At 41.9% G+C, this 23,262-nt stretch overlaps 1 protein-coding gene across 1 annotated transcript in view; it reads right to left on the reverse strand.

Annotated features, from left to right (window-relative positions):
- Positions 1-23,262, reverse strand: part of LOC138357138 (glutamate receptor ionotropic, kainate glr-3-like) — a 186,708-nt gene that overhangs the window by 56,498 nt on the left and 106,948 nt on the right. The window contains exon 8 of the mRNA XM_069313787.1: positions 21,121-21,305. Within this exon, the coding sequence (XP_069169888.1) occupies positions 21,121-21,305 (185 nt within the window). The remainder of the gene's footprint in view (positions 1-21,120; positions 21,306-23,262) is intronic.

A 23,262-nucleotide genomic window follows, 5' to 3' on the forward strand; every position in this document is an offset into this window, starting at 1 on the left:
CCTTAGGCCTCATTCTCAATGCATCCAAATGTGAAATAATCTCCCGCAATCCAGACATCACTGTGCAAATACAAAATGTTCTTCCAGACATTCTCGTTGTCGAGCCACCGGACTGCACTCTCCTGGGTGACCCCATAGGACCACGAACAATCGAGGAGGTCCTGGCTGCAAAAATCACTGACCTAAAGAGAATGCTGGACAGGATTGGCAAGATTGATGCCCATGATGCTCTCTTTCTCCTCACAAGATGCCTGTCTCTCCCTAAGTTGACCTACTTTCTGAGATGTTCTCCATCCTACAGCAGCCCTAAGTTAAATGTGTATGACACCCTTCTGAGGTCCATGCTGGTGAAAGTCCTGAACCTGCCATTGGACGACTCTCAGTGGGAGCAAGCAACCCTTCCTGTAAGACTCGGCGGCCTTGGTGTCCGCACAGCCTCCCAAATTGCTTTACCAGCCTTCCTTTCCTCCTCCCATGCATCGCACGACCTCGTCAGAGATATTTTACCTGCAACCCTGAGAGATTCAGCAGGAATACACGATCCTGCTTTCACTGAATGTTCAAATCAGTGGGATGTTCTTGCAGCCCCAGCAACCATTATAGAGCCAACAAAACAACACAAACAGTCCGGCTGGGACCACCCTCTAGTGGAAAAAGTAGCTGATGCCATGCTCAGCGTCGCAACATCAGACAAGGAGAAAGCCCGCCTCAGAGCAGTGCATGTCCCCCATGCAGGAGACTTCCTCCTGGCAGTATCCATGTCTGCAATGGGCAGGCGCCTAGATACAGAATCCCTTCGTGTAGCAGTGGCCCTCCGCCTTGGTGCACCAATTCACACTGAATACAAGTGTATTTGCAACAGGGTGGAAGCAGACCAATATGGACTGCATGGGTTGCATTGCGGAAGCACAAAGGGCTGTCATGCAAGACACAACGAGGTCAATGACATCATCAAGAGAAGCCTCGTCTCAGCTAGGTGCCCAGCGGAGAGAGAACCTCGCATCCTAGGGGTCCAAAACCCGGATTTCCCCACACTTCGCCCTGATGGCATCACCATATACTCATGGAAGGAGGGTAGACAGTTGGTGTGGGACTACACATGTGTATCCACCCTGGCTGACACCTATGTACACTTCGGAGCTAATCAAGCAGGTGGAGCGGCCAACCACAGGGAAACAGTAAAATCACTCAAGTACAGGCGACTGGAAGGTCAATACCTCTTTGTTCCCATAGCGTCTGAGACGCATGACCCCTGGGACAAGAGTGCCTTGGGATTTCTCAAGGAATTGGGTTCCAAGCTCATTGACGTCACCAGAGACCCAAGGGCTTCCAGTTTTTGTTTCAGCGTCTCAGTGTGGCGATCCAGAGGGGAAATGCTAGCTGCGTCCTCGGTTCCTGTCCAGAAGCGGAGGAGCTTCAAGAGATCCATAACCTTTAGGCATTTGTCTTGTATGTTTTGTAACCTTTAAATACACATTAAAGGCAAAAAAAAAAAACAAGGGAAGGGGGTGGTAGGAGAAAAGCACTCAGAAACTGTATTGGAGGGGAACCACATTCCCTCCAATGCGTTATGTGTGGTTTCCTCCGAGGCTATGGGTCCCCCTTCTTCCAGCCAGAGGTGGTACTCCCTTCCTTTTTATGCAAAAAAAAAAAATCTTATATATATATATATATATATATATATATATATATATATATATATATATATATATATATATATATATATATATATATATATATATATATATGTCGTACCTAGTAGCCAGAACTCACTTCTGAGCCTACTATGCAAGGCCCGATTTGCCTAATAAGCCAAGTTTTCATGAATTAATTGCTTTTCGACTACCTAACCTACCTAACCTAACCTAACCTAACTTTTTCGGCTACCTAACCTAACCTAACCTATAAAGATAGGTTAGGTTAGGTTAGGTTAGGTAGGGTTAGTTAGGTTCGGTCATATTTCTACGTTAATTTGAACTCCAATAAAAACAAATTGACATCTTACATAATGAAATGGGTAGCTTTATCATTTCATAAGAAAAAAATTAGAGAAAATATATTAATTCAGGAAAACTTGGCTTATATATATATATATATATATATATATATATATATATATATATATATATATATATATATATATATATATATGTCGTACCTAGTAGCCAGAACGCACTTATCAGCCTACTATGCAAGGCCCGAATTCCTTTTGACGGCCGTGATGGTCAAGCGGATTAAGGCGCCCTGTAGTTACCAGTTGCGTTGCTTCTGGGAGTATGGGTTCGAGTCACTTCTGGGGTGTGAGTTTTCATTCGCATATAGTCCTGGGGACCATTCAGGCTTGTTCGCATTTGTGTTCCTCACGTGTGCCCCAAAGAATGAGGTGATTTGGTGAAATGCTATGCCCAAGATTACCATCCGAGTTGCCGTCGGGGAAGTGGCTCAAATAGCCTCGGCTATCACTTCCTTTTGACGGCCGTGATGGTCAAGCGGATTAAGGCGCCCTGTAGTTACCAGTTGCGTTGCTTCTGGGAGTATGGGTTCGAGTCACTTCTGGGGTGTGAGTTTTCATTCATATATATATATATATATATATATATATATATATATATATATATATATATGTCGTACCTAGTAGCCAGAACGCACTTCTCAGCCTACTATGCAAGGTCCGATTTGCCTAATAAGCCAAGTTTTCCTGAATTAATATATTTTCTCTAATTTTTTTCTTATAAAATGATAAAGCTACCCATTTCATTATGTATGAGGTCAATTTTTTTTTATTGGAGTTAGAATTAACGTAGATATATGAGCGAACCTAACCAACCCTACCTAACCTAACCTAACCTATCTCTATAGGTTAGGTTAGGTTAGGTAGCCGAAAACGTTTGGTTAGGTTAGGTTAGGTAGGTTAGGTAGTCGAAAAAACATTAATTCATGAAAACTTGGCTTATTAGGCAAAAAATGCTATCATTTTTTGGTAAAATGCTATGCCCAAAATTACTATCCGAGTGCCGGCGGTGGGGTGGTTCAAATAGCCTCGGCTATCACCTCATTATGTCCGGTCGTGATGGTCAAGTGGATTAAGGCGTCTTGTACATACCAGTTGCGTAGCTCCTGGGAGTATGGGTTCGAGTCACTTCTGGGGTGTGAGTTTTCAGTTATATATATATATATATATATATATGTATATATATATATATATATATATATATATATATATATATATATATATATATATATATATATATATATATATATATATATATATTTTAATACCTAGAAGGGGTACCACCTCTGGTGCAAGTGTAGGGACCCATAGCCACGGAGAAGAAAATAAAGAGTACTCAGAGAAGACCTTGTGGATCCTCACTGAACACTTTGATATTTTCTTCTCCTACCACCCCTATATATATATATATATATATATATATATATATATATATATATATATATATATATATATATATATATATATGCGAACAAGCCTGAATGGTCCCCAGGACAATATGCAACTGAGTCACTTCTGGGGTGTGAGTTTTCAGTTATATATATATATATATATATATATATATATATATATATATATATATATATATATATATATATGTATATATATATATATATATATATATATATATATATATATATATATATATATATATATATATATATGTCGTACCTAGTAGCCAGAACGCAGTTTTTGGCCTACTATGCATGGCCCGATTTGCCTAATAAGCCAAGTTTTCCTGAATTAATATATTTTCTCTAATTTTTTTCTTATGAAATGATAAAGCTACCCATTTCATTATGTATGAGGTCAATTTTTTTTATTGGAGTAAAAATTAACGTAGATATATGACCGAACCTAACCAACCCTACCTAACCTAACCTAACCTACCTTTATAGGTTAGGTTAGGTTAGGTTGCCGAAAAAGTTAGGTTAGGTTAGGTTAGGTAGGTTAGGTAGTCGTAAAACAATTAATTCATGAAAACTTGGCTTATTAGGCAAATCGGGCCTTGCATAGTAGGCTGAGAAGTGCGTTCTGGCTACTTGGTACGACATATATATATATATATATATATATATATATTAGCAATACCCGGCCACAGCAACCTTCCCTGTCCTGCAGTCCTCCCACCCTTTCTTCCCTCACCCGTCTCCTCGGCTTCCCAAACATTCCCCACTCCACCTTCCCCTCGTCCTCCTCAACTTTCCCTACTCCAGCATTCCCTCTTCCTTCCCACCATACCCCACTCCCCTGTCCCTTTGTCCTCCCCACCATTCTCCATTCCCCCGTCCCCTCGTGCCCTCGTACTTCCTTACCATTACCCCCCTTCCCTTGTCCCCCTCGTCCTCCCCACCATCTTTCACTTTCGTCCCCTCGTCATCCTCACCATTCCCCACTCCCTCGTCCGATGCCTTCCCAAATGGTCTGATGTTACAATCAGAAAATTGGGAACATCAAGTGATCTGATGTTCCCATCACTGAAATATAAGAAAAACGAGTAGAAAAAATGAAATGGAAATATGAAAAAATAAAAAAATACTCACGAATTGAACGGTATGGTAAAAAACACAGTTCAATTATAATGCAATTCCCACAAAATATTTAGATCAAATGAAAATAATGAAAAATCTTTGAAAATTCAATTTATCAATGCAATCAGAAACATTGAAGATTTCTCTCACATGAAAAACACAGTTTATCAGAAAAAGCATTTTTTTTTACCATCACAGACTTGACTTCTATATAGTATGCATATAAAAACCTGCTCGGATGCAAATGGAACGTTGTGTGAAAATTTAAAAGTAATCGGTGAAGAACTTCCCGAGATTAGCGATTTTGAACAAACAAACATTTATATTATTTTTTTTTAGACTAGCTGTTCCCGGCCACGCGTTGCTGTGGATCAGCAACGCGTTTGTATTGCTGAGCCACAGCAACATTCCCAGTCCTTCCCACCATTCCCCCCTCCCCCATCCCCTCGTCCTCCCAACCTTTCCACACTCCCCCATCACTTTGTCCTTCCAACCATTTCCAACTTCCTCATCCTCTCGTCTTCACCACCATTTCCCCCTCCCCTGTCCCTTTGTCCTTATCACCATTCCCCGCTTCACCGTCCCATCGTCAACCTAACCATTTCCCACTCCACCAACCCCTCGTCCTCCCCCACCATTACCCTCTCCCCTATCCCCTCGTCATACCCCAGTTCCCCTCACCATTCCCTACTCCCTCGTCTGATGCATTCCCAAATGATCTGATGTTCCTATCAGAAAATTCGAAACATGAAATGATCTGATATTTCCATCACTGAAATATAAGAAAAAAATAAAAAACGAAATGAAAAAATGAAAATGAAGATAATAAACAATACAAACGAAATGAACGTTATGGTAAACAACACAGCTCAATTTCCAATGCAATGTCACACAAAATAATTAAATCAAACTGAAAATAAATCGAAACCTATGAAAATACAATTAATCAATGAAATCAGAAACATTGAAATAAAATCGTAACACTTTTAGAATAGCGAGTGTTACTCTTACGTGATACAGAGGGCACCATTTTTCAAAAAAAGCATGTTTTTACCTGTCAAAGGTGTGGCATCTATACTAATACTCACGAAATTAATGGTAAGGAAAACCACACAGCTCAATTTCCACGTAATTTCACACAAAATAATTAAATCAAAATGAAAATGAATAAAAATCTATGAAAATTCAATATATCAATACAATAAAAAATAATGAAATGGAATTGTAACATAGTTAGTAAAGCGTGTGTTGCTATTATGTGCAAGAGATGGCACTGTTTAAAAAAAACATGGTTTTTACCTTTCACAGGTGCGGCATCTATATAGTAGGCATATAAAAACACGTGCATATTCAAATAGAACGTTGTGTCAAAATTTCTAAGCAATCAGTGAAGAAATTTTTGGATATAACAGCATGTGTTGCTCTTATGTCCAACAGATGGCCCTGTTTATAAAAAACATATTTTTCCCATCACAGGTGAACCATGTATATAGTAGATATATAAAAACACTTGCCTATTCAAATGCAACGTTGAGTCAAAATTTCAAAGTAATTGGTAGAGACGTTTCAAAGATTTCTCTCACATGAAAAACAGTATTTTTTTTTTATTTTTTTTGTCACAGACATGACATCAATATAGTATGCATATAAAAACTTGCTCGGGAAACCTGCTCTTGCTCAGCAGCGCACATGTGTTGCTGAGCCACAGCAACGCGTGGCCGGGTATGGCTAGTAATAAATAAAATAATAAGTAAATAAACTGGTGAACGTTGGCATCTGTCCTTTTGCCGCCTTTGGCAACGCAGAGAGCTGGGCAAATTTAAAGAGGCACTCATACCCTCACTAGGGGGCCAGCTCCATCAACGTAGACTTTTTGCCCAGCAACTCTGCTACAGTCATGCCATGCTGTCTTCTTCAGGTAGTAGGTAATATGTGGGCTGACCTTGAGCCTAACCTACTCCTAACATAATAAACATAATATGAAACACACTAATATAAATATATGTAGAGCCTATCTAGTCTAGTTATCAAAGGACAATGGGAGGGAAATAATTAACTACCTTAAAACATTCCTGTCCACCAACACCTCCCCTCCGATAATTGTAGAGGTACATAGTTCATGGGTCGCTTCTCGGCATTCCAGTCGTGTGTCACAGGTCCTCCGGGTATCATGCAGTAACTCATCGTCGCCGTACCTATTCCCTGATTTCAGTTCTTCCAAGCTGGTCCAACCAATGGTCACTGAGCACGTCGTTTTCCTCACTCGCTACTTCACTGAGACGATATCTCATGGATCCAGACGTGATGTTTCCCCTCCAAAACTTCACTAGATGTGACCCGGTCACGGCAGTTCGCACATCGAACTAAATCGTGACCCACAGGGCGTCGCACTGCCCTCCCAGTGTCACCGCTCACCTCCGTCGTAGACTAACAGCAACGAGCTCTTGGCGCTCTTTTGCCCACTAAACTGTTTCTTTGTGCTCCCCAGGAGTACACTAGTCTTCTATGACGATGGTAGACTGCTTTAGGATGCACAATCCACTGAGTGAGGCTTCTACAACCTCCGATCTCAAGAGCTCACTGACGCACTTCCGCTCGTGTCAAAGGTCCGTGAATCTCTGCTGGCTCAGTGACGTGCAGGTCCTGAGACAGGCTTCCCAGTGACGTTACAGCCTCCAGGAGTGGGCTCTGATTGGTCACTCACGTCACGTGACCTCAGCCAGCCTGCTGGCGCCAACCCAACAGGGACGTCGCCATTTTGTATGTACTAGGGGCGTAAGCCCCTTTACCTGCACAACTTAAAAATGACGATTCCTCAACCAATATGTATTCCTTCCAGCTGCCTCCTATATCAAACGATTCCCTGGGTTTCAGAGAACCTGCAAGTTATGAAGATATGACTCTTTATGCTGGAACGGGGGAGAAATAAGAGAGCGCGCCATAACATACCCCTCCCCTTAAAATAAGAGTCATATCGGTTACTGAATACGGGAAAGGGCATCCACTATCACGTTCTCCCTTCCTTTAATATGTCTAATCTCCAACCAATATTCTTGCAACAGTAAAGAACACCTCGTCAGCCTTTGGTGTGAGTTCTTCATTTTATGTATGAACGTCAAGGGGTTGTGATCGGTTGAACACTTGCACCGGTCTAGAACCTCCACCCACATAGACGTCGAAATACTTCAATTACATAAGGGCTAAAGCTTCGTCTCCACTGTACTATAAGCCCGCTGGTACCTCTCGAACTTCTTTGAGTAGAAGGCCACTGGACGGTGTACTCTGTTCTTTTCCTGAGCCAGCATGGCTCCTACCCCAACGTCGCATGTAAAATAAACTCTGACTCGAAGTCGGGGGAATTCAACACTGGTAATTCTGTTAGTAATTTCTTCATCTTCTCAAACGACTCTTGACACGCCTCTCCCCACTTCCACCTAACGTTCTTAGATAGTCATTCTGTCAGAGGGTGTGCCACCGTCGAGAAGTTCTTACAAAATCCACGGTAATATTCTATCGTCCCAGGGTAATGTAACAGCTCTTTCCTCGTCTTGGGAATCGGATACTCCTTGATAGCTACAACCTTTTGTTCCACGAGTACTACCTCTCCTTGGCCTACGATTAAACCTTTATATTCCAATCGGGCCATCCTGAACTCGTTTTTGGCTTGATTGATTGTCAGGTTTGCCTCCTCCAATCTTCTGAATAATTCTCTCAGTCGATTCAAGTGTTCCTTCCAACTGTCGGCATACACTACTATGTCGTCGATGTACACGGTGCAGCCTTCAACTCCTCATAGCACTTCACTCATCATCCTTTGGAAGCAACTTCCACTATTCTTCATGCCGAATGAAAATACTTTGTGCTGATACAAGACGTCTGGAGTAATGAATGCAAAGATCCTTCTTGCACTAGGAGACAAAGTAATTTGGTAGTAGTCTTTCAGCAGGTCGACCTTGGAAACAAACCTTGCGCTTCCCACTTGGTCAATGCAGTCACTTACTCGAGGCATAGGGTGGGAATCTAACACGGTGATGGAATTTACTATTCGATAATCTGTACTAAAGCGAAACGAGCCTTCACCCTTCTTTACTAACACACAAGGTGAGCACCATTCTCTATTGCTAGGCTCGGCAAGATCATTTGCTAACAAATATTTTACCTCCTGTCGCATGGGCTTACTCTTCTCTGGACTAAGGTCCCCTTCGTCAGCAAGTCAACAGTCAGCAAGAAAATAGAGAAGGCAACACAGAAGTGGTGATCAGAGTCATCACCAGCAAGGACACAGTTGCCACTAGGAAGGCCTATTTACAGCACAAGCCCTGAGAGAAAAACACCCACCTCAAGCTTCATGTGATGACAGTGTTCTACTAGTCGGTGTCACAAGGGCAGAATCCCTGTGTGTAGTCGAATCCGTGGTGCATAAAGCAGCTTTATCCTTCCACCCAGGATCAGCAGGCGGGGGTCACAGGACTAGGACACAACCACAGCAAACAAATGCTCAACCCTGTACTGGGAGACATTGCAATTGGCCTCCTGGTGGAATTAACTAGATTCTCCTTCACATGTCTACCTGGCAACATACCAGAGACCATACAGCCTCTCTTTTTTTGGCACTACCCTCTGTGCCCTGAGGATAAATGTAAGAGGAATCAGACCAATAGGTGTGGGCAATTCACTTCGGCACCTCGTCGCTAAGGCTTCTGCTAGAAAAATTAACCGGGCAGCAGTAGACATCCTGAAACCAAAATAGCTTGGGTTGAGCATTCCCCCAAGGTTGTAAGGCAGCGGTTCATGGAGCTATAGTCTTTATTGCCAACAATACAGATGGAAAAGCCCTGATAAAACTGGATTTCAAAAATGCTTTTAATCTGGTAAGAAGGGATGCAGTACTCATTGCGGTTCATCGTTTTTTCTTTCTCTCTGCCTGTTTGTAAACTCACGATACAGCAAGAATCTAATTCTGTTATTTGGGGAACATGAAATTCAATCACAAGAAGGTCTTCAACAGGGTGACCCCTTTGCTCCTTCTCTTTTCTGCATAGTAATTAAGGAGGTCACTGGTAACCTATCCAGTGAGCTCAACATTTGGTTTTTGGACGATGGTACTCTAATTGTATCCCCAGACTCCCTCCTGGATGACATAAGAATAATTCAGGAGCAATACACAAGTCTAGGCTTCACCCTGAACTCTTCCAAGTGCGAGATAACTTCTACCAACAAGCATATAATAGACCAATAAAGGTTGTTTTCCTGGTATTCATATGACCAACCCTGAGAACAGCTCACCCCTAGAAGCTCCTCTTGGTGGGAACGCCATCGACGAGGTCCTTGGTAAGAAGATAATTGACCTGAAGAGGATGAATGAGAGGACTGAAGACATCGATGCTCATGATGCACTTTACCTCATCACCAGATGCTTGTCCCTCCCAGGCTGACCTACTTTCTTAGATGTTATCCATTGTTACGACCCTGGGTTCTCCAGTGGAAACCAGAGGTCAAAACTTGAGCTATTAAACTTTCTGATAGTACAGTTGAGTGCATCTTGAACGGCAATTGTTTGTATCTTCCCTGCCAGACGTAAGACTATTATTGTTTCTCAAAGAGCATTTAAAGACTGAGCTGGGGGTTGATTATTAAATAATAACATAGGCACCAACTTTGTTTACTAATACTTTCTAATCATTCATAAAGTAACAATACGTTGCATAGGGGAAGATCTTTAATGTGCTTAGCTGACCGATCAATTAGGCTCCTTCCGGCACCACGACATGAGGGAGGCCAGCTGGTCGCTAGGAGCTCTCTCTTCTCTGGCTGGTGGTCGTGCGGACGAGACCTATTCTGTGGCTGCACCCCCTCATCTCCTCCCTTCTCCTCTTACCTATTTCCCTTACTTTAAGTTCCTGTACCCTAAAGTTAAGTATTGTATGATTTCTAAATGTACCTACTCTGGTAGTAATATCGGTGAGACCTGGGGATAGTATTTGCCAGTGTTTTGGGTACCCCTAAGTGTTGTGTTTTGTATTAGGGTCCCATGTGGTTTCACTACCCTAAGCTGCATCCAGCTTCAGTGCTTATCCAGTAGTACTTTACCCTAGCTTGTTATTAGTGTAAACCTTGTATCCTGCCTAAGTGGACCAAGGCTTTTAACGTAAGATAGTGTGGTAAAGTTATTATTATTATTGTTATTGGTGTGAGTGTATATGGGGGGTTGTTAAGGGGTTAATAAATAAGTACATGAATTACAGAGTATCCCTTCTTCCTATGTGGGAGCGCATTGATCAACCCTTAGACTAACATATATGGTCTAGTAGCAAGTTATTACTACTGTGGATAGTTTATTTTGGGGGGCCGGGCCTTTTAGCTCTCCCATATTTGATACTCTTGTCTTCTAACTACCCTTACCCCTTAATAGTACCAGTACCCCATAGAAGCCCCACACATATTATTTATAACAAGTGGTTGGCCAGTCCAGGAGGAACATTATAAGTGTAAAAAATTAGATTCTTGAGTGCCAAAATTAAAATTTTTTGTTTTCCGCAGAACGGTTGTGTGCTAGCCTAGGGTCCAGCTCATCTAGCAAAGGACATTCTTGCACTGACTGGACACCCAGCTGGATCCCTTCACGATTAAGGTTAGTGTGGCCTTGTGTTAGGGGCCGTGCAAATTTTTGTTTTTTTTCCAATTTTTATTTTTTAATTTTTTCTTTGGCTGGGAGCTAAAATTATTAGTGATGTCTTCTGAAATGCAAAGACTGGCAAGGGAGCCTTCAGTGGTAGAGATAAAGAAACTTAAAAAGTCTAATTTAGTATTGTTAGGCCAGGAATTTGGCCTAGAATTAAATGACGCGGATAAAAAGTGGACTTTGATGAATGAAATATTACAACATTGTATTGATGAAGAACTATTGGCAAGTGATACACCTTTATGCCAGCCTAGCCAAGCAGAAAGTGCAACTCATAGGGATAGAGAATTAGCTTTAGAGTTAGCAAAAATAAAATTAGAGGAGCAAAGACTCAAAACCGAGGAGGCTAAAATTAGAGCGAATGCCACTGGACCTCCACCTGCCGGGGATTCAAACCCCAGGCATTATGAGAAAAAGCATAATTTGCCTGAATTTTCCGAGTCAGACCCTGAAAGGTTTTTCAACCATTTTCAGAGATTGGCCATGTCCATGAACTGGCCAAAGGAAGAGTGGGTGAAAATCCTACAGGGAAGACTTAGGGGTAAAGCACAAGATATTTTTATAAACATGCCTGACGACGAGTGTTTCGAATATGATAAAGTCAGGGAATGTATTTTGCGGGCATATGAAATTACTCCTGAAGCTCACCGCCAAGTTTATCGCAACCTTAGGCCTACTCACAACCAACCGCTCACTGAATTTGTTAGTGATCAAATTAGATTGTTTGATAGATGGATTCGCTCGGCGAAAGCCGAAACACACGAGGCTCTCAGGAACTTAATTTTAATGGAGCATTTTATAGATATTATGCCAGAGAATGTTTCAAATTACATTAGAGGAAGGGTAGAGGTAAATTCTAAAATAGGGGATTTGGCCAAGTTGGCAGAAAACTACCAATTGGCGGGCAAAAGGCCCAATAAAAATAATTATACCCCACAGAGTAGCAAAACTTATACCCACAGCCAGTCCAGACCAGCTCATTCTAACCCTTTACCTAATGCACCTTCTGTTTCAGACATAACTAACCCTGTTAAAGTGTCTAGCCCCACGGCACCTAAGGGTGAACCGAAGGGTAATTCTGTTAGTAATGTCTCTTCTCCCCGACGTTTTTGTGGTCACTGTAATCGTCCAAACCACACTATTAGCCGTTGTTGGCAACTGCACCCGGAAAAAAGACCCAATGCTCTAGTTGTGACACAGGGCTTGAGGCCTTCGGAAGGGTTAGGGAGTAAGACCTCCAACCCACAGTGGTTGGACTTGCTTACCCCATTCTTATCGAAAGGGAGACTACTTTTGTCTGAGGGTTCTTCCTGGAAGGACGTGGTGATCTTCCGAGACACCGGTGCCATCCAGACTTTAATTTTAGAGAGTGCGTTGCAAGGTGCCAACACTCTCGACACTGGAGAGGTGGTACTGGTCGAGGGTGTCACTAGTGATACTCGAGCAGTACCCCTCCATAAGGTTACCCTGGAATCTGATTTCCACAAGGGTGTTTGTACAGTCGGAGTCACTTCATACCTACCTTTCCCTAATGTTGATGTAATAGTTGGCAATGATTTAGCAGGGGATAAGGTAGGGGACTCCAGACTGCCTATTATGTTCCCTACCCCTAAGGTTTGCCTGGATCCACCCGCCGCAGAGGATAATGTTGTGTACCCTGCGTGCGCGGTGACCAGGTCTATGGGACTTAAATGTAAGGGCAGCCCTGTGCTTGCCAAGGTGGTAAATCCCGAGGTCACGAGGAGCTTTCCGAGTGGTGAAAACCAAGTGGACCTCGCGGACACATTCATGGCCCGACTCGATGACGTGGCCGAGGACATTTTGGAGAGCCTGCCACCGCCATCTACCGAGAGTAGTGGGGAGGTGGAGGAGAACACTGTTGAGCCTCGGCCAATGGCATCTGACCAAGGCCTAGATGCCTCCTTGAGTGAGTTACAGAAAGCTGACCCCACTCTTGCAGATTGTCATGAGACAGCTGTCTCTATGGAGGAAATTGTAGACGCAGCAACTGGGTACTACTACAATGATCGGATTTTGATGAGAAAATGGAGACCACAGAGTGCTCCCTTGTCAAATGAGTGGGAGGTAGTCCACCAGGTTATGTTGCCGACCTGCTATAGAGAAAGAGTTTTGGCAGCTGCTCATGATGATCCTATGGGGGGACATCAAGGTATTAATATTACGTATCACAAAATTTTAAAGTATTTTTTCTGGCCCAAGCTGAAAAGCGATGTGGCAAAATTTTGTAATGCGTGTATTGTTTGTCAACTGGTTGGGAAACCAAACCAGACTCCACCTAAAGCTCCTCTAAGGCCTATTGTCGTGCCAGAGGAACCATTTTCTCATGTGGTAATGGACTGTGTTGGACCATTACCTAGAACTAAGTCTGGTAATATTTACCTAATCACGATGATGTGTATCACTACTCGTTACCCAGAGGCTTTTGCTGTAAGGAACATCCGAGCAAAAACTGTTGTTGCTCGTATGTTGCAATTTTTTTCCACTTTTGGACTGCCTCGGGTCGTGCAAACTGACAATGGTACTAATTTTAAGTCTGATGTTTTTGAGCAATTTTGTAAGGAATATGGAATAACTCATAAGGTTTCCAGCCCATACCATCCGCAGAGTCAGGGGGTAATTGAACGTTTCCATCTAACTCTGAAGCAGATGTTGAAGACATCGTGCGAGAGTTCCCACACCTTCTGGGATGAGAATTTACAGTATGTTTTGTTTGTGGCTAGAGAGGGATTACAAAGTTCACTGGGTTGTTCTCCTTTTGAGTTAGTCTTTGGCCATAAAGTTCGTGGACCCTTGCAAATGTTACAGGAGAATCTGTTAGGGAACGTAACGTTAACCGAAGGTTCGGCTTTCTTTGCGCAACACCACCAGAGACTCAAGGACTGCAAGGCGGCTGCATTAAAGTATCTTGGCAAGGCCCAAGAAAAGATGAAAGAACGTAACGATGCTAAATCTAAGTTACGGGTATTTCAGCCTGGCGACCCTGTCCTGGTGTTAAAGCCTCGACTAGGGAACACTATGTCCCACAAGTACGAAGGCCCCTACATTGTGACAGAAAAGACTGGGGACCTCACGTACAAAGTGAGGCACTCTGACAAACGTAACCAGGTAATGCTCATACATGTAAATCGACTGAAGAAGTTCCAGGGCCCCAGGCCCATTGCACTAACCAATGTTTCAATTTCCAGTGAGAGAGGGGATGATTGTTCTGGGGACCCAACTAATCTCATTTTCAATAATTCTAGTTCTGTGAATGCTGTGGAGGAGGGACTGTCCCATTTGCAGATGGCCCAACGTGAAGAGGTGCAGTCGTTGGTTGATGAATTCTCCAGTCTGTTCGGGGAGGTCCCGACCCAGACTGATGCCATTTGCCATGATGTCGAGTTGACGGACTACACTCCCATTCGCCTTCAACCCTATCGGATGAGTCCAGAAAAGAAGGCCATCGTACGGAAGGAGGTCGACTTCTTGCTCCAGCACGGCCTCATCCGGCCGAGCCAGGGCTCTTGGTGCTCGCCCTGCCTTTTGATCCCCAAACCAGACGGCTCCTGGCGATTATGCACCGACTATCGGCAGCTCAACAAGGTGACCATTGTGGATGCCTATCCGCTGCCCCTCCTCGAGGACTGCATCGACGAGTTGGGAAATGCCAAGTACGTTTCGAAATTTCACCTCTCGAGGGGGTATTATCAAATCCCACTCACTGAACGTGCTAAACAGCTAACGGCGTTTGTGACACCCGAGGGTGTTTTTGAGTATCAAGTGTTACCGTTCGGCTTGCGTAATGCCCCTGCCACGTTCCAGAGACTCATGAACTCTCTACTCGCTAAGGTGCCAAATTGTCGGGCGTATTTAGATGATATCGTGCTGTTTGACAGTAATTGGGCTGACCACATAGCTAGGTTACGCCAGTTGTTTGCCATCTTGAAAAGGGCAAATCTTATCTTAAATGCTAAAAAGTGTCATTTTGGCCAAGGCACAGTGACGTACCTCGGTTATGAAGTGGGCCAAGGAAAAGTGTTACCTCGGCAAGATAAAATCAGTGCCATTCTGGAGTATCCAGTAATAAAGTCTAAAAAGGACGTTCAAAGATTTATCGGTATGTGTGTGTACTATCGACATTTTTGTCAGAACTTTTCCAGTGTTGCCACTCCTCTCACAGACTTGTTGCGGAAAGCCGTTAAATTTAAGTGGTCATCAGACTGTGCAGAGGCATTTAAAAATTTGAAATTGATCTTAGCTTCCGCCCCAGTGCTTGCTAGTCCAAGGTTCGACCGACCGTTTAAAATTCATGTTGACGCGTCTGACTCGGGTGCTGGTGCAGTGTTGTTGCAAACTGGGGATGATCAGGTGGAACACCCAGTATATTATTACTCTGTGAAATTCGACAAGGCGCAACGCAATTATTCAGTGGTAGAAAAAGAGGCGTTGGCGCTAGTGTTAACATGTAAAAAGTTCGAAGTTTACCTCACAGGTAATATAGTGGAAGTGTACACGGACCATAACCCACTAGTTTTCCTGACTCAGATGAAGGGTAAGAATAAACGCATCCTCAGGTGGGCGTTGTACCTACAGGACATCAATCTTTCCATTACCCACCTACCGGGCAGACTCAACGTGATAGCCGACGCTCTGTCCCGGTTGCCTGAATAACATTCATCTGAGCCACAGAAAGCCATTTACCAACTGTCATGCATTAGTTATTTTTTTTTAGGTTCTCCTGTGACATTAAATATTCCGTGTCCAATTTATTTACTTCCCTGTTCTTTATTTTTTTTGTGTATGTTTTTTTTTTTTCTTTCAGAGAACTCCTTTGTATTTTTCTTGCAGAGAAATTGTTGTTTTGATTGATTTTTTGTATGTCATATGGTTTTTCTTTTTATTCTCTGTATACTCTTACAAAAAAATATGACTACTATTCTAGTAGTCACATTTTTTTTTCTCTGAAGGGGGGAGGAGTGTTACGACCCTGGGTTCTCCAGTGGAAACCAGAGGTCAAAACTTGAGCTATTAAACTTTCTGATAGTACAGTTGAGTGCATCTTGAACGGCAATTGTTTGTATCTTCCCTGCCAGACGTAAGACTATTATTGTTTCTCAAAGAGCATTTAAAGACTGAGCTGGGGGTTGATTATTAAATAATAACATAGGCACCAACTTTGTTTACTAATACTTTCTAATCATTCATAAAGTAACAATACGTTGCATAGGGGAAGATCTTTAATGTGCTTAGCTGCACGATCAATTAGGCTCCTTCCGGCACCACGACATGAGGGAGGCCAGCTGGTCGCTAGGAGCTCTCTCTTCTCTGGCTGGTGGTCGTGCGGACGAGACCTATTCTGTGGCTGCACCCCCTCATCTCCTCCCTTCTCCTCTTACCTATTTCCCTTACTTTAAGTTCCTGTACCCTAAAGTTAAGTATTGTATGATTTCTAAATGTACCTACTCTGGTAGTAATATCGGTGAGACCTGGGGATAGTATTTGCCAGTGTTTTGGGTACCCCTAAGTGTTGTGTTTTGTATTAGGGTCCCACGTGGTTTCACTACCCTAAGCTGCATCCAGCTTCAGTGCTTATCCAGTAGTACTTTACCCTAGCTTGTTATTAGTGTAAACCTTGTATCCTGCCTAAGTGGACCAAGGCTTTTAACGTAAGATAGTGTGGTAAAGTTATTATTATTATTGTTATTGGTGTGAGTGTATATGGGGGGTTGTTAAGGGGTTAATAAATAAGTACATGAATTACAGAGTATCCCTTCTTCCTATGTGGGAGCGCATTGATCAACCCTTAGACTAACATATATGGTCTAGTAGCAAGTTATTACTACTGTGGATAGTTTATTTTGGGGGGCCGGGCCTTTTAGCTCTCCCATATTTGATACTCTTGTCTTCTAACTACCCTTACCCCTTAATAGTACCAGTACCCCATAGAAGCCCAACACATATTATTTATAACATCCATCATTCAATAATATTAAATTAGAAGAGTAATCAATGAAAACAAAAATAAAAAATCTAGTACTGAAATCAATGCTAGAAAAAGCTCTCAATCTTTCTCACAGCAACTCAGTGAAAACAAGCCTCCTTTCCTGTCAAACTCGGTGGCCTCGGCGTTCGCACAGGAACACAAATTGCTGTACCAGCGTTCCTGTCCTTTTCAATGACATTTAACTAGCTGGGGAAGGAAATCCTACCTGAGTACCTAGTTCAACAGGCTCTGATACATGATCCCAGCTCTATAGTTTGCACCACCAAATGGGTCTCTCTCACAGGAACAGTATCCGAATCAAAACCTTCTGAGGCTCACAAGCAATCAGCTGGGATCAACCTATTGTCGACCAAGCAGCTGCGACATGCCTAGAAGCTGCGACAACACCACATGACACTACCCGACTTAGAGCTGTAGCAGCTCCCAATGCAGGTGACTTCCAATTAGCAACCCAAATGTTAGCAACCGGCACACATATCACACCGCAGGCCCTCCGAATTGCTGTGGCTCTCCATCTTGCTGCCCCAATTCACTCCAAATTCAGGAGTATTTGGTGCGAGACACTGGCCAACAGGTATGGACGGAATGGCCTTCTCTGCCAAAGGACAGGAGGATAGCATGCAAGACACGGTGAGTTTAATAACAATGTTAAAAGAAGCATTACCACAGCCGGTTGTCCAGCTGAGAGAGAGCCCCGTTACCTAGTGCCCTGGAACTCTGATGAGCCTGTCAGTCGTCCAGACGGGATCACAGAAGAGGTCTAGACCCCGGAAGAATGGTAGACAGTTGGAATGGGACTACACTTGCATTTCAACTTTAGCCAACAGCTATGTTGACTTCAGTGCTGCACAGGCAGGAGGTGATGCAAATCACCAGGAAGCAGCCCAGTTGCATAAATACAAAGATCTTGATGACCAATACAATTTTGTCCCCATTGCCTCAGAGTCACGTGGTGCCTGAGGTAAAAGTGCTGCTAATTTTTTAAGGAGCTGGGTTCCAAGCTTATTGAAACACCTAGAGACCCTAGAGCCGCCTGTTTTCTCTTTCAGCGCCATAGCAAGCAATCCAGAGAGGAAAAGGTCACTGCATCCATAGTTCCTGCCCGCTATCTGAGGAGCTGAAGGAACTCTACAACCTGTGACAAGCAGCCTTATACCCTGAATGTAACCAATGTTTTAACCATTTTTGTGTAATGAAGTTTTAAAATAAGGTGGGATATATATACACACATAAAAAAGAATAGGGGTGGTAGGAGATAAAAAATATCAAAGTATTTAGTGAGGATCCACAAAGTCTTATCTGATTACTCTTTATTTTCTTCTCCAAGGCTATGGATCCCAACACTTGCACCAGATAGCCAGGAGCGCTATGCACCTTGGCGTACCTGTTACCTGAACCACTGGACCACACTACTTTACAAAATCTTGGTAGTCGTGAGACTATTTAGCCAAGATCCGAGAGTGCTCGGTGACCTTGGCATAGATATTTCATGGAATCACCACACTTTGTGGGGCCACATGAGCAACACAAATGCAAACAAGTTTGAAGAAGCTCACGTGGCCTCACAAAGTGAAGCGATTCGATGAAATATCTATGATCAAATTTACCACCGAGCGCTCTCGGATCTTGGGTAAATAGTCTCACGACTACCAAGATTTTGTAAAGTTGTGTGGTCGAGTGGTTAAGGTGCCAGGTACGCCAAGGTGCATAGCAGTCCTGGCTATCTGGGTTTGAATACTTCTCAGGTGTAGAGTTTTCAGTTATATTATATTATATTATATATATATATATATATATATATATATATATATATATATATATATATATATATATATATATATATATATATATATATATATATATATATATATATATATATTGGTGTATACTGGCAGCAGGTTTTCTTTCAAACATGTTTCATTGAATATGACCGCATATTCTGTATTTATTATTTTCTGGTTTAGGGCTTCTATCCCTCTAACTATTTTCTTAGCATCAGGGCTTAATTGAAATAGGAGTTATCCAAGACTCATTTTCGTACTTTTAAGGTGAAGAAAAGAAGTGATTTACTATAGAGTGTATTACACTTATTTGTATGTCGTGCAAATTATACAAATAAGTGTAATACACTCTATAGTAAATCACTTCTTTTCTTCACCTTAAAAGTACGAAAATGAGTTTTGGAGAACTCCTATTTCAATTAAGCCCTGATGCTAAGAAAATAGTTAGAGGGATAGAAGCCCTAAACCAGAAAATAATAAATACAGAATATGCGGTCATATTCAATGAAATATATATATATATATATATATATATATATATATATATATATATATATATATATATATATATATATATATATATATATATATATATATATATATATATGCGGGAAAATCCACAGAGAAATATGAAGGAAAGAGAACGTTTCGGCCTGTTAAAGCCTTTGTCAACACCAGACTGACTAAGGGAAGAGAGAGAGAGGATCCAGGCCGACACCTGGAACCTGACCACCCATCACTAGGGAAAGAATTAACCAGAAACAGGTATAGCTTAGCTTAGAATGGTCAAAGAGGATTAAGCGGTCAGAGAATAAGGATGAAAGATTAAAGAAAAACCTCATGAACACACAATATATGAATATAAAATTGTATTGAGACATTGTAAGCTTCTCTATCAGAGTTTTTTCTTAAATTGTTGTGCAATATTATAACTTAAAAATGGATCAAGTTTGTACATACCATTACTAACATTAAGAAGATTTGGACACTGACTGATTAGAGCAGACTCAATCAAATTCCGTTCCACAAAACCACCACAATTGGTAATGCTTTTCGCCCCATTCCAGTTAATATTGTGATCGCATAAACTCGTGTGCAGATACAATGCATTAGACATTTGGGCAGTTCTAATACTTTAAGCATGTTGTGACAACCGCAATTGTAAGGACTTTCCTGTTTGTCCAAGGTACACAAAATCACAATCATTGCAGGGAATCGAATACACACAACCTGCTGTATCAGGGGAGTTTTTTATTAAATTGGATTTGATGATACTATTAGTGAACACCAAATTTATATTAAATTTCTTAAAAATCAGAGACAGTTTTTCAAGTCCACTCGCATAAGGTACCACCAATGAGTTAATAATTTCTGGTTTATAGGCGTGTATATCCTGTCACATGTGTGGCATCTATATAGTAGGTATATAAAAACACGCACATGTTCGAATAGAACGTCGTGTCAAAATTTCAAAGCAATTGGTGAAGAACTTTCGGAGATTATAGCGCGTGTTGCTTGTAAGTCCAACTGATAACACTGTTAAAAAAAAAAACATGTTTTTCCTGTCACAGTTGAGGTATGTATATAGTAGGTATACAGAAATACGCATCTATTCAACTGCAACGTTGTTTCAAAATTTCAAGGCAATCGGTAAAGAGGTTTCGAAGATTTCCCCTCACAAGAAAAACACAGTTTTTTTTAAAAACATGTTTTTCCCCTCACAGACGTGGCATCTATATAGTATGCATATAAAAACCCGCTGGGATGCGAATGAAACATTGTGTCGAAATTTCAAATTAATCGGTTTAGAAGTTTCGGAGATTACAGATTTTTGAACAAACGAACTTTAAAATTTTTATTTATATATATAAATATATGACAACAGCATCATTTTCTGTTAATATATTTTGTTCCATTCATAATAACAATACCACTTGTTTCACACATGTTTATGCAATAGTGGATGGACTATATATATGAACTCATGAACGTATTATTTTGAAAACTTTGTAAACCAGTCGGAAGGAATTAACTTCAAACAAATACAAATAAAGCAAACACATATAATGCAAGATATAACAGTCATGTACGTTTACCAATTAGGGACTTACCCTCCCTGAACTGCTGACGGAGGGAACTGTTGGTGGGGTTTGCAGGAGAGCGCCCCAGCTGTAGAGGAGGGCTGCGGATAACTCCACCCGAAGCCCTACCACTGACCACTGCCACACCCTCTGCTGCAGCCACAGGGTTGTGCCCCATGCCACCACGCTCACCAGGAGCGCCACCCACAACTCTCCTGCAGAGGAAGGGTGAAAGTAACGCAAATGCTTCACAAAAAAGTTTGTTAAGCAGGCCAAAAAAGGGAGAAGAATACATGGGTTTATCCCTGGACTAGCTCTGCTATCTACGTCCGATATATAAAAAGAGAGTCAAAATCTTTCTTTCACACCCATCATTTTACTAAAATATCCACATTCATCTAAGATAACTGCCTATCAGCCATTAAAATTCTATACCACCTAATTGTTTCTAGGTCAACACCTCTCTCTCCAGTGTCACATGTTGGCATTTCAGTAAAATAAGAGAAACGTGGGCTCTTTGTGGGACATCCATATAAAATGGAATGTTACCTGAAACAGCGACGTTACAACCTTCTAGTCTGGACGGGTTGAGCGACGGTCCCGCTCCATGGTAGTCGGCATTTAATCACTGACCATCCAAGTGGTTGAGCACCATTCTTTCTCCCCGTCACATCCCAAATCCTTATCCCTTCCAAGTGCTATATAGTATATAGGTGGCGCTTTTTCCTGATAGTTTCCTGCCCCAAGTGAGTTTGTAGGCATACACTGGTGTTCCGTGCTCGGACGGGCGTGTATATCCCACAACAGCTTCGATGGTACGGGATCAGCTAAGACTCTCCCCATTCAGACACTTGGCTGTTTTCTTTAGATGCTGCAAACTAAGAGCTCCTCATCCAGTTTCTTGCCTTTTCTTAACAAGATCGTGATTGTATACATACAATGATATATCCGGGGCAAAACTATATAATTTCCATTTAAGAGCATGCACTACTCCTTTAAAGAAACTCTTGAAAACCTTTGACAGAAATTAAAATTTACAAAATGGCAAATTACTCAATAGTCTTTTCATTATTAATTTGGTCCTATATTTTTCACTATGTTTACTGAAGGTCATGTATACCTAGCAGTCTTTCTCATGTGCCGTCTCACCACGATGAATGCATATCATAAGCTAAAACGTTCAATTGTGGAATACAACGTATAGGAAACGAAGAAATATAACACTCTAAATGGTGTGGAACTGAGCCGTGTTCAGAAGTACAAGTATCTGGGCATGTATGTTGGATACACATGTGAGAGTAAAAATGCTGAAATAAATCACATCAGCACCTTATGTAAAGCCCGTCTGCATCCTCAAAAAGCACTGGCTTTTTCTGGTAAAGATGTTGGAGTACCTATCAGGCGGATGTTATACATAAGCACTGTTCGGTCCCTAATAGACTACACAGCACCCGTTTTGTCTTACACAGGCCAAGGCAGAATTAAATAAATAGAGGTGATACAGAACGAGGCTGTGAGGATTATTCTTGGATGTCAAAGAAATGCAATGATTGAAATAATGAGAATGGAATTAAATTTACAGAGTGTGTGTGATAGAGTCCGTGACATTAACACTAGAGTATCTATTCGTTTCATGCAGAGAAAAGGAGGGGATAAGCTGTTGAGAGCGTTCAGACCTGCTTGAGTGACGTACACACTTCCAGGAAACTGAGGGAGACACGCTACACGAGGGGATTAGCTCATGACCTCAGGGAATACGATGTACTTCACTGCTGTAAACCCTCTCGACAGTGTAATAGGTCTACTCCCTGGAAAGTACAGAAAATAGACGTCGAAATTGTACCCCTCAAGGTGAAAAAGATTCAACATGAACGGGACAATTACGGTGTTTGTATGGAAGCATGATATCTCGGTTACCAAGAGGCAACAGTTTACATGTATATTGTGACGGGTCGGTAGCAGAGGATGGCAGGGCAGGGTGTGGTGTCCTTATAAGGGGGCATTAGGGGTTTCAATTTGCCCCAAAAATGCAATAAATGAAAACTCGTTCGATTTCAATAAAACTTTTTTTGACAAGTTCTATATGAAAAATGTTTCATCTGGTCCAAGTTTCAGCATCGTAGCATAAATAGGAAGGGAGAAAAAAAATATTGAAGTAGTTGTGAAAATTAT

Source organism: Procambarus clarkii, chromosome 76 (assembly GCF_040958095.1).
Source record: "Procambarus clarkii isolate CNS0578487 chromosome 76, FALCON_Pclarkii_2.0, whole genome shotgun sequence".
In the NCBI taxonomy this organism is placed as follows: domain Eukaryota; kingdom Metazoa; phylum Arthropoda; class Malacostraca; order Decapoda; family Cambaridae; genus Procambarus; species Procambarus clarkii.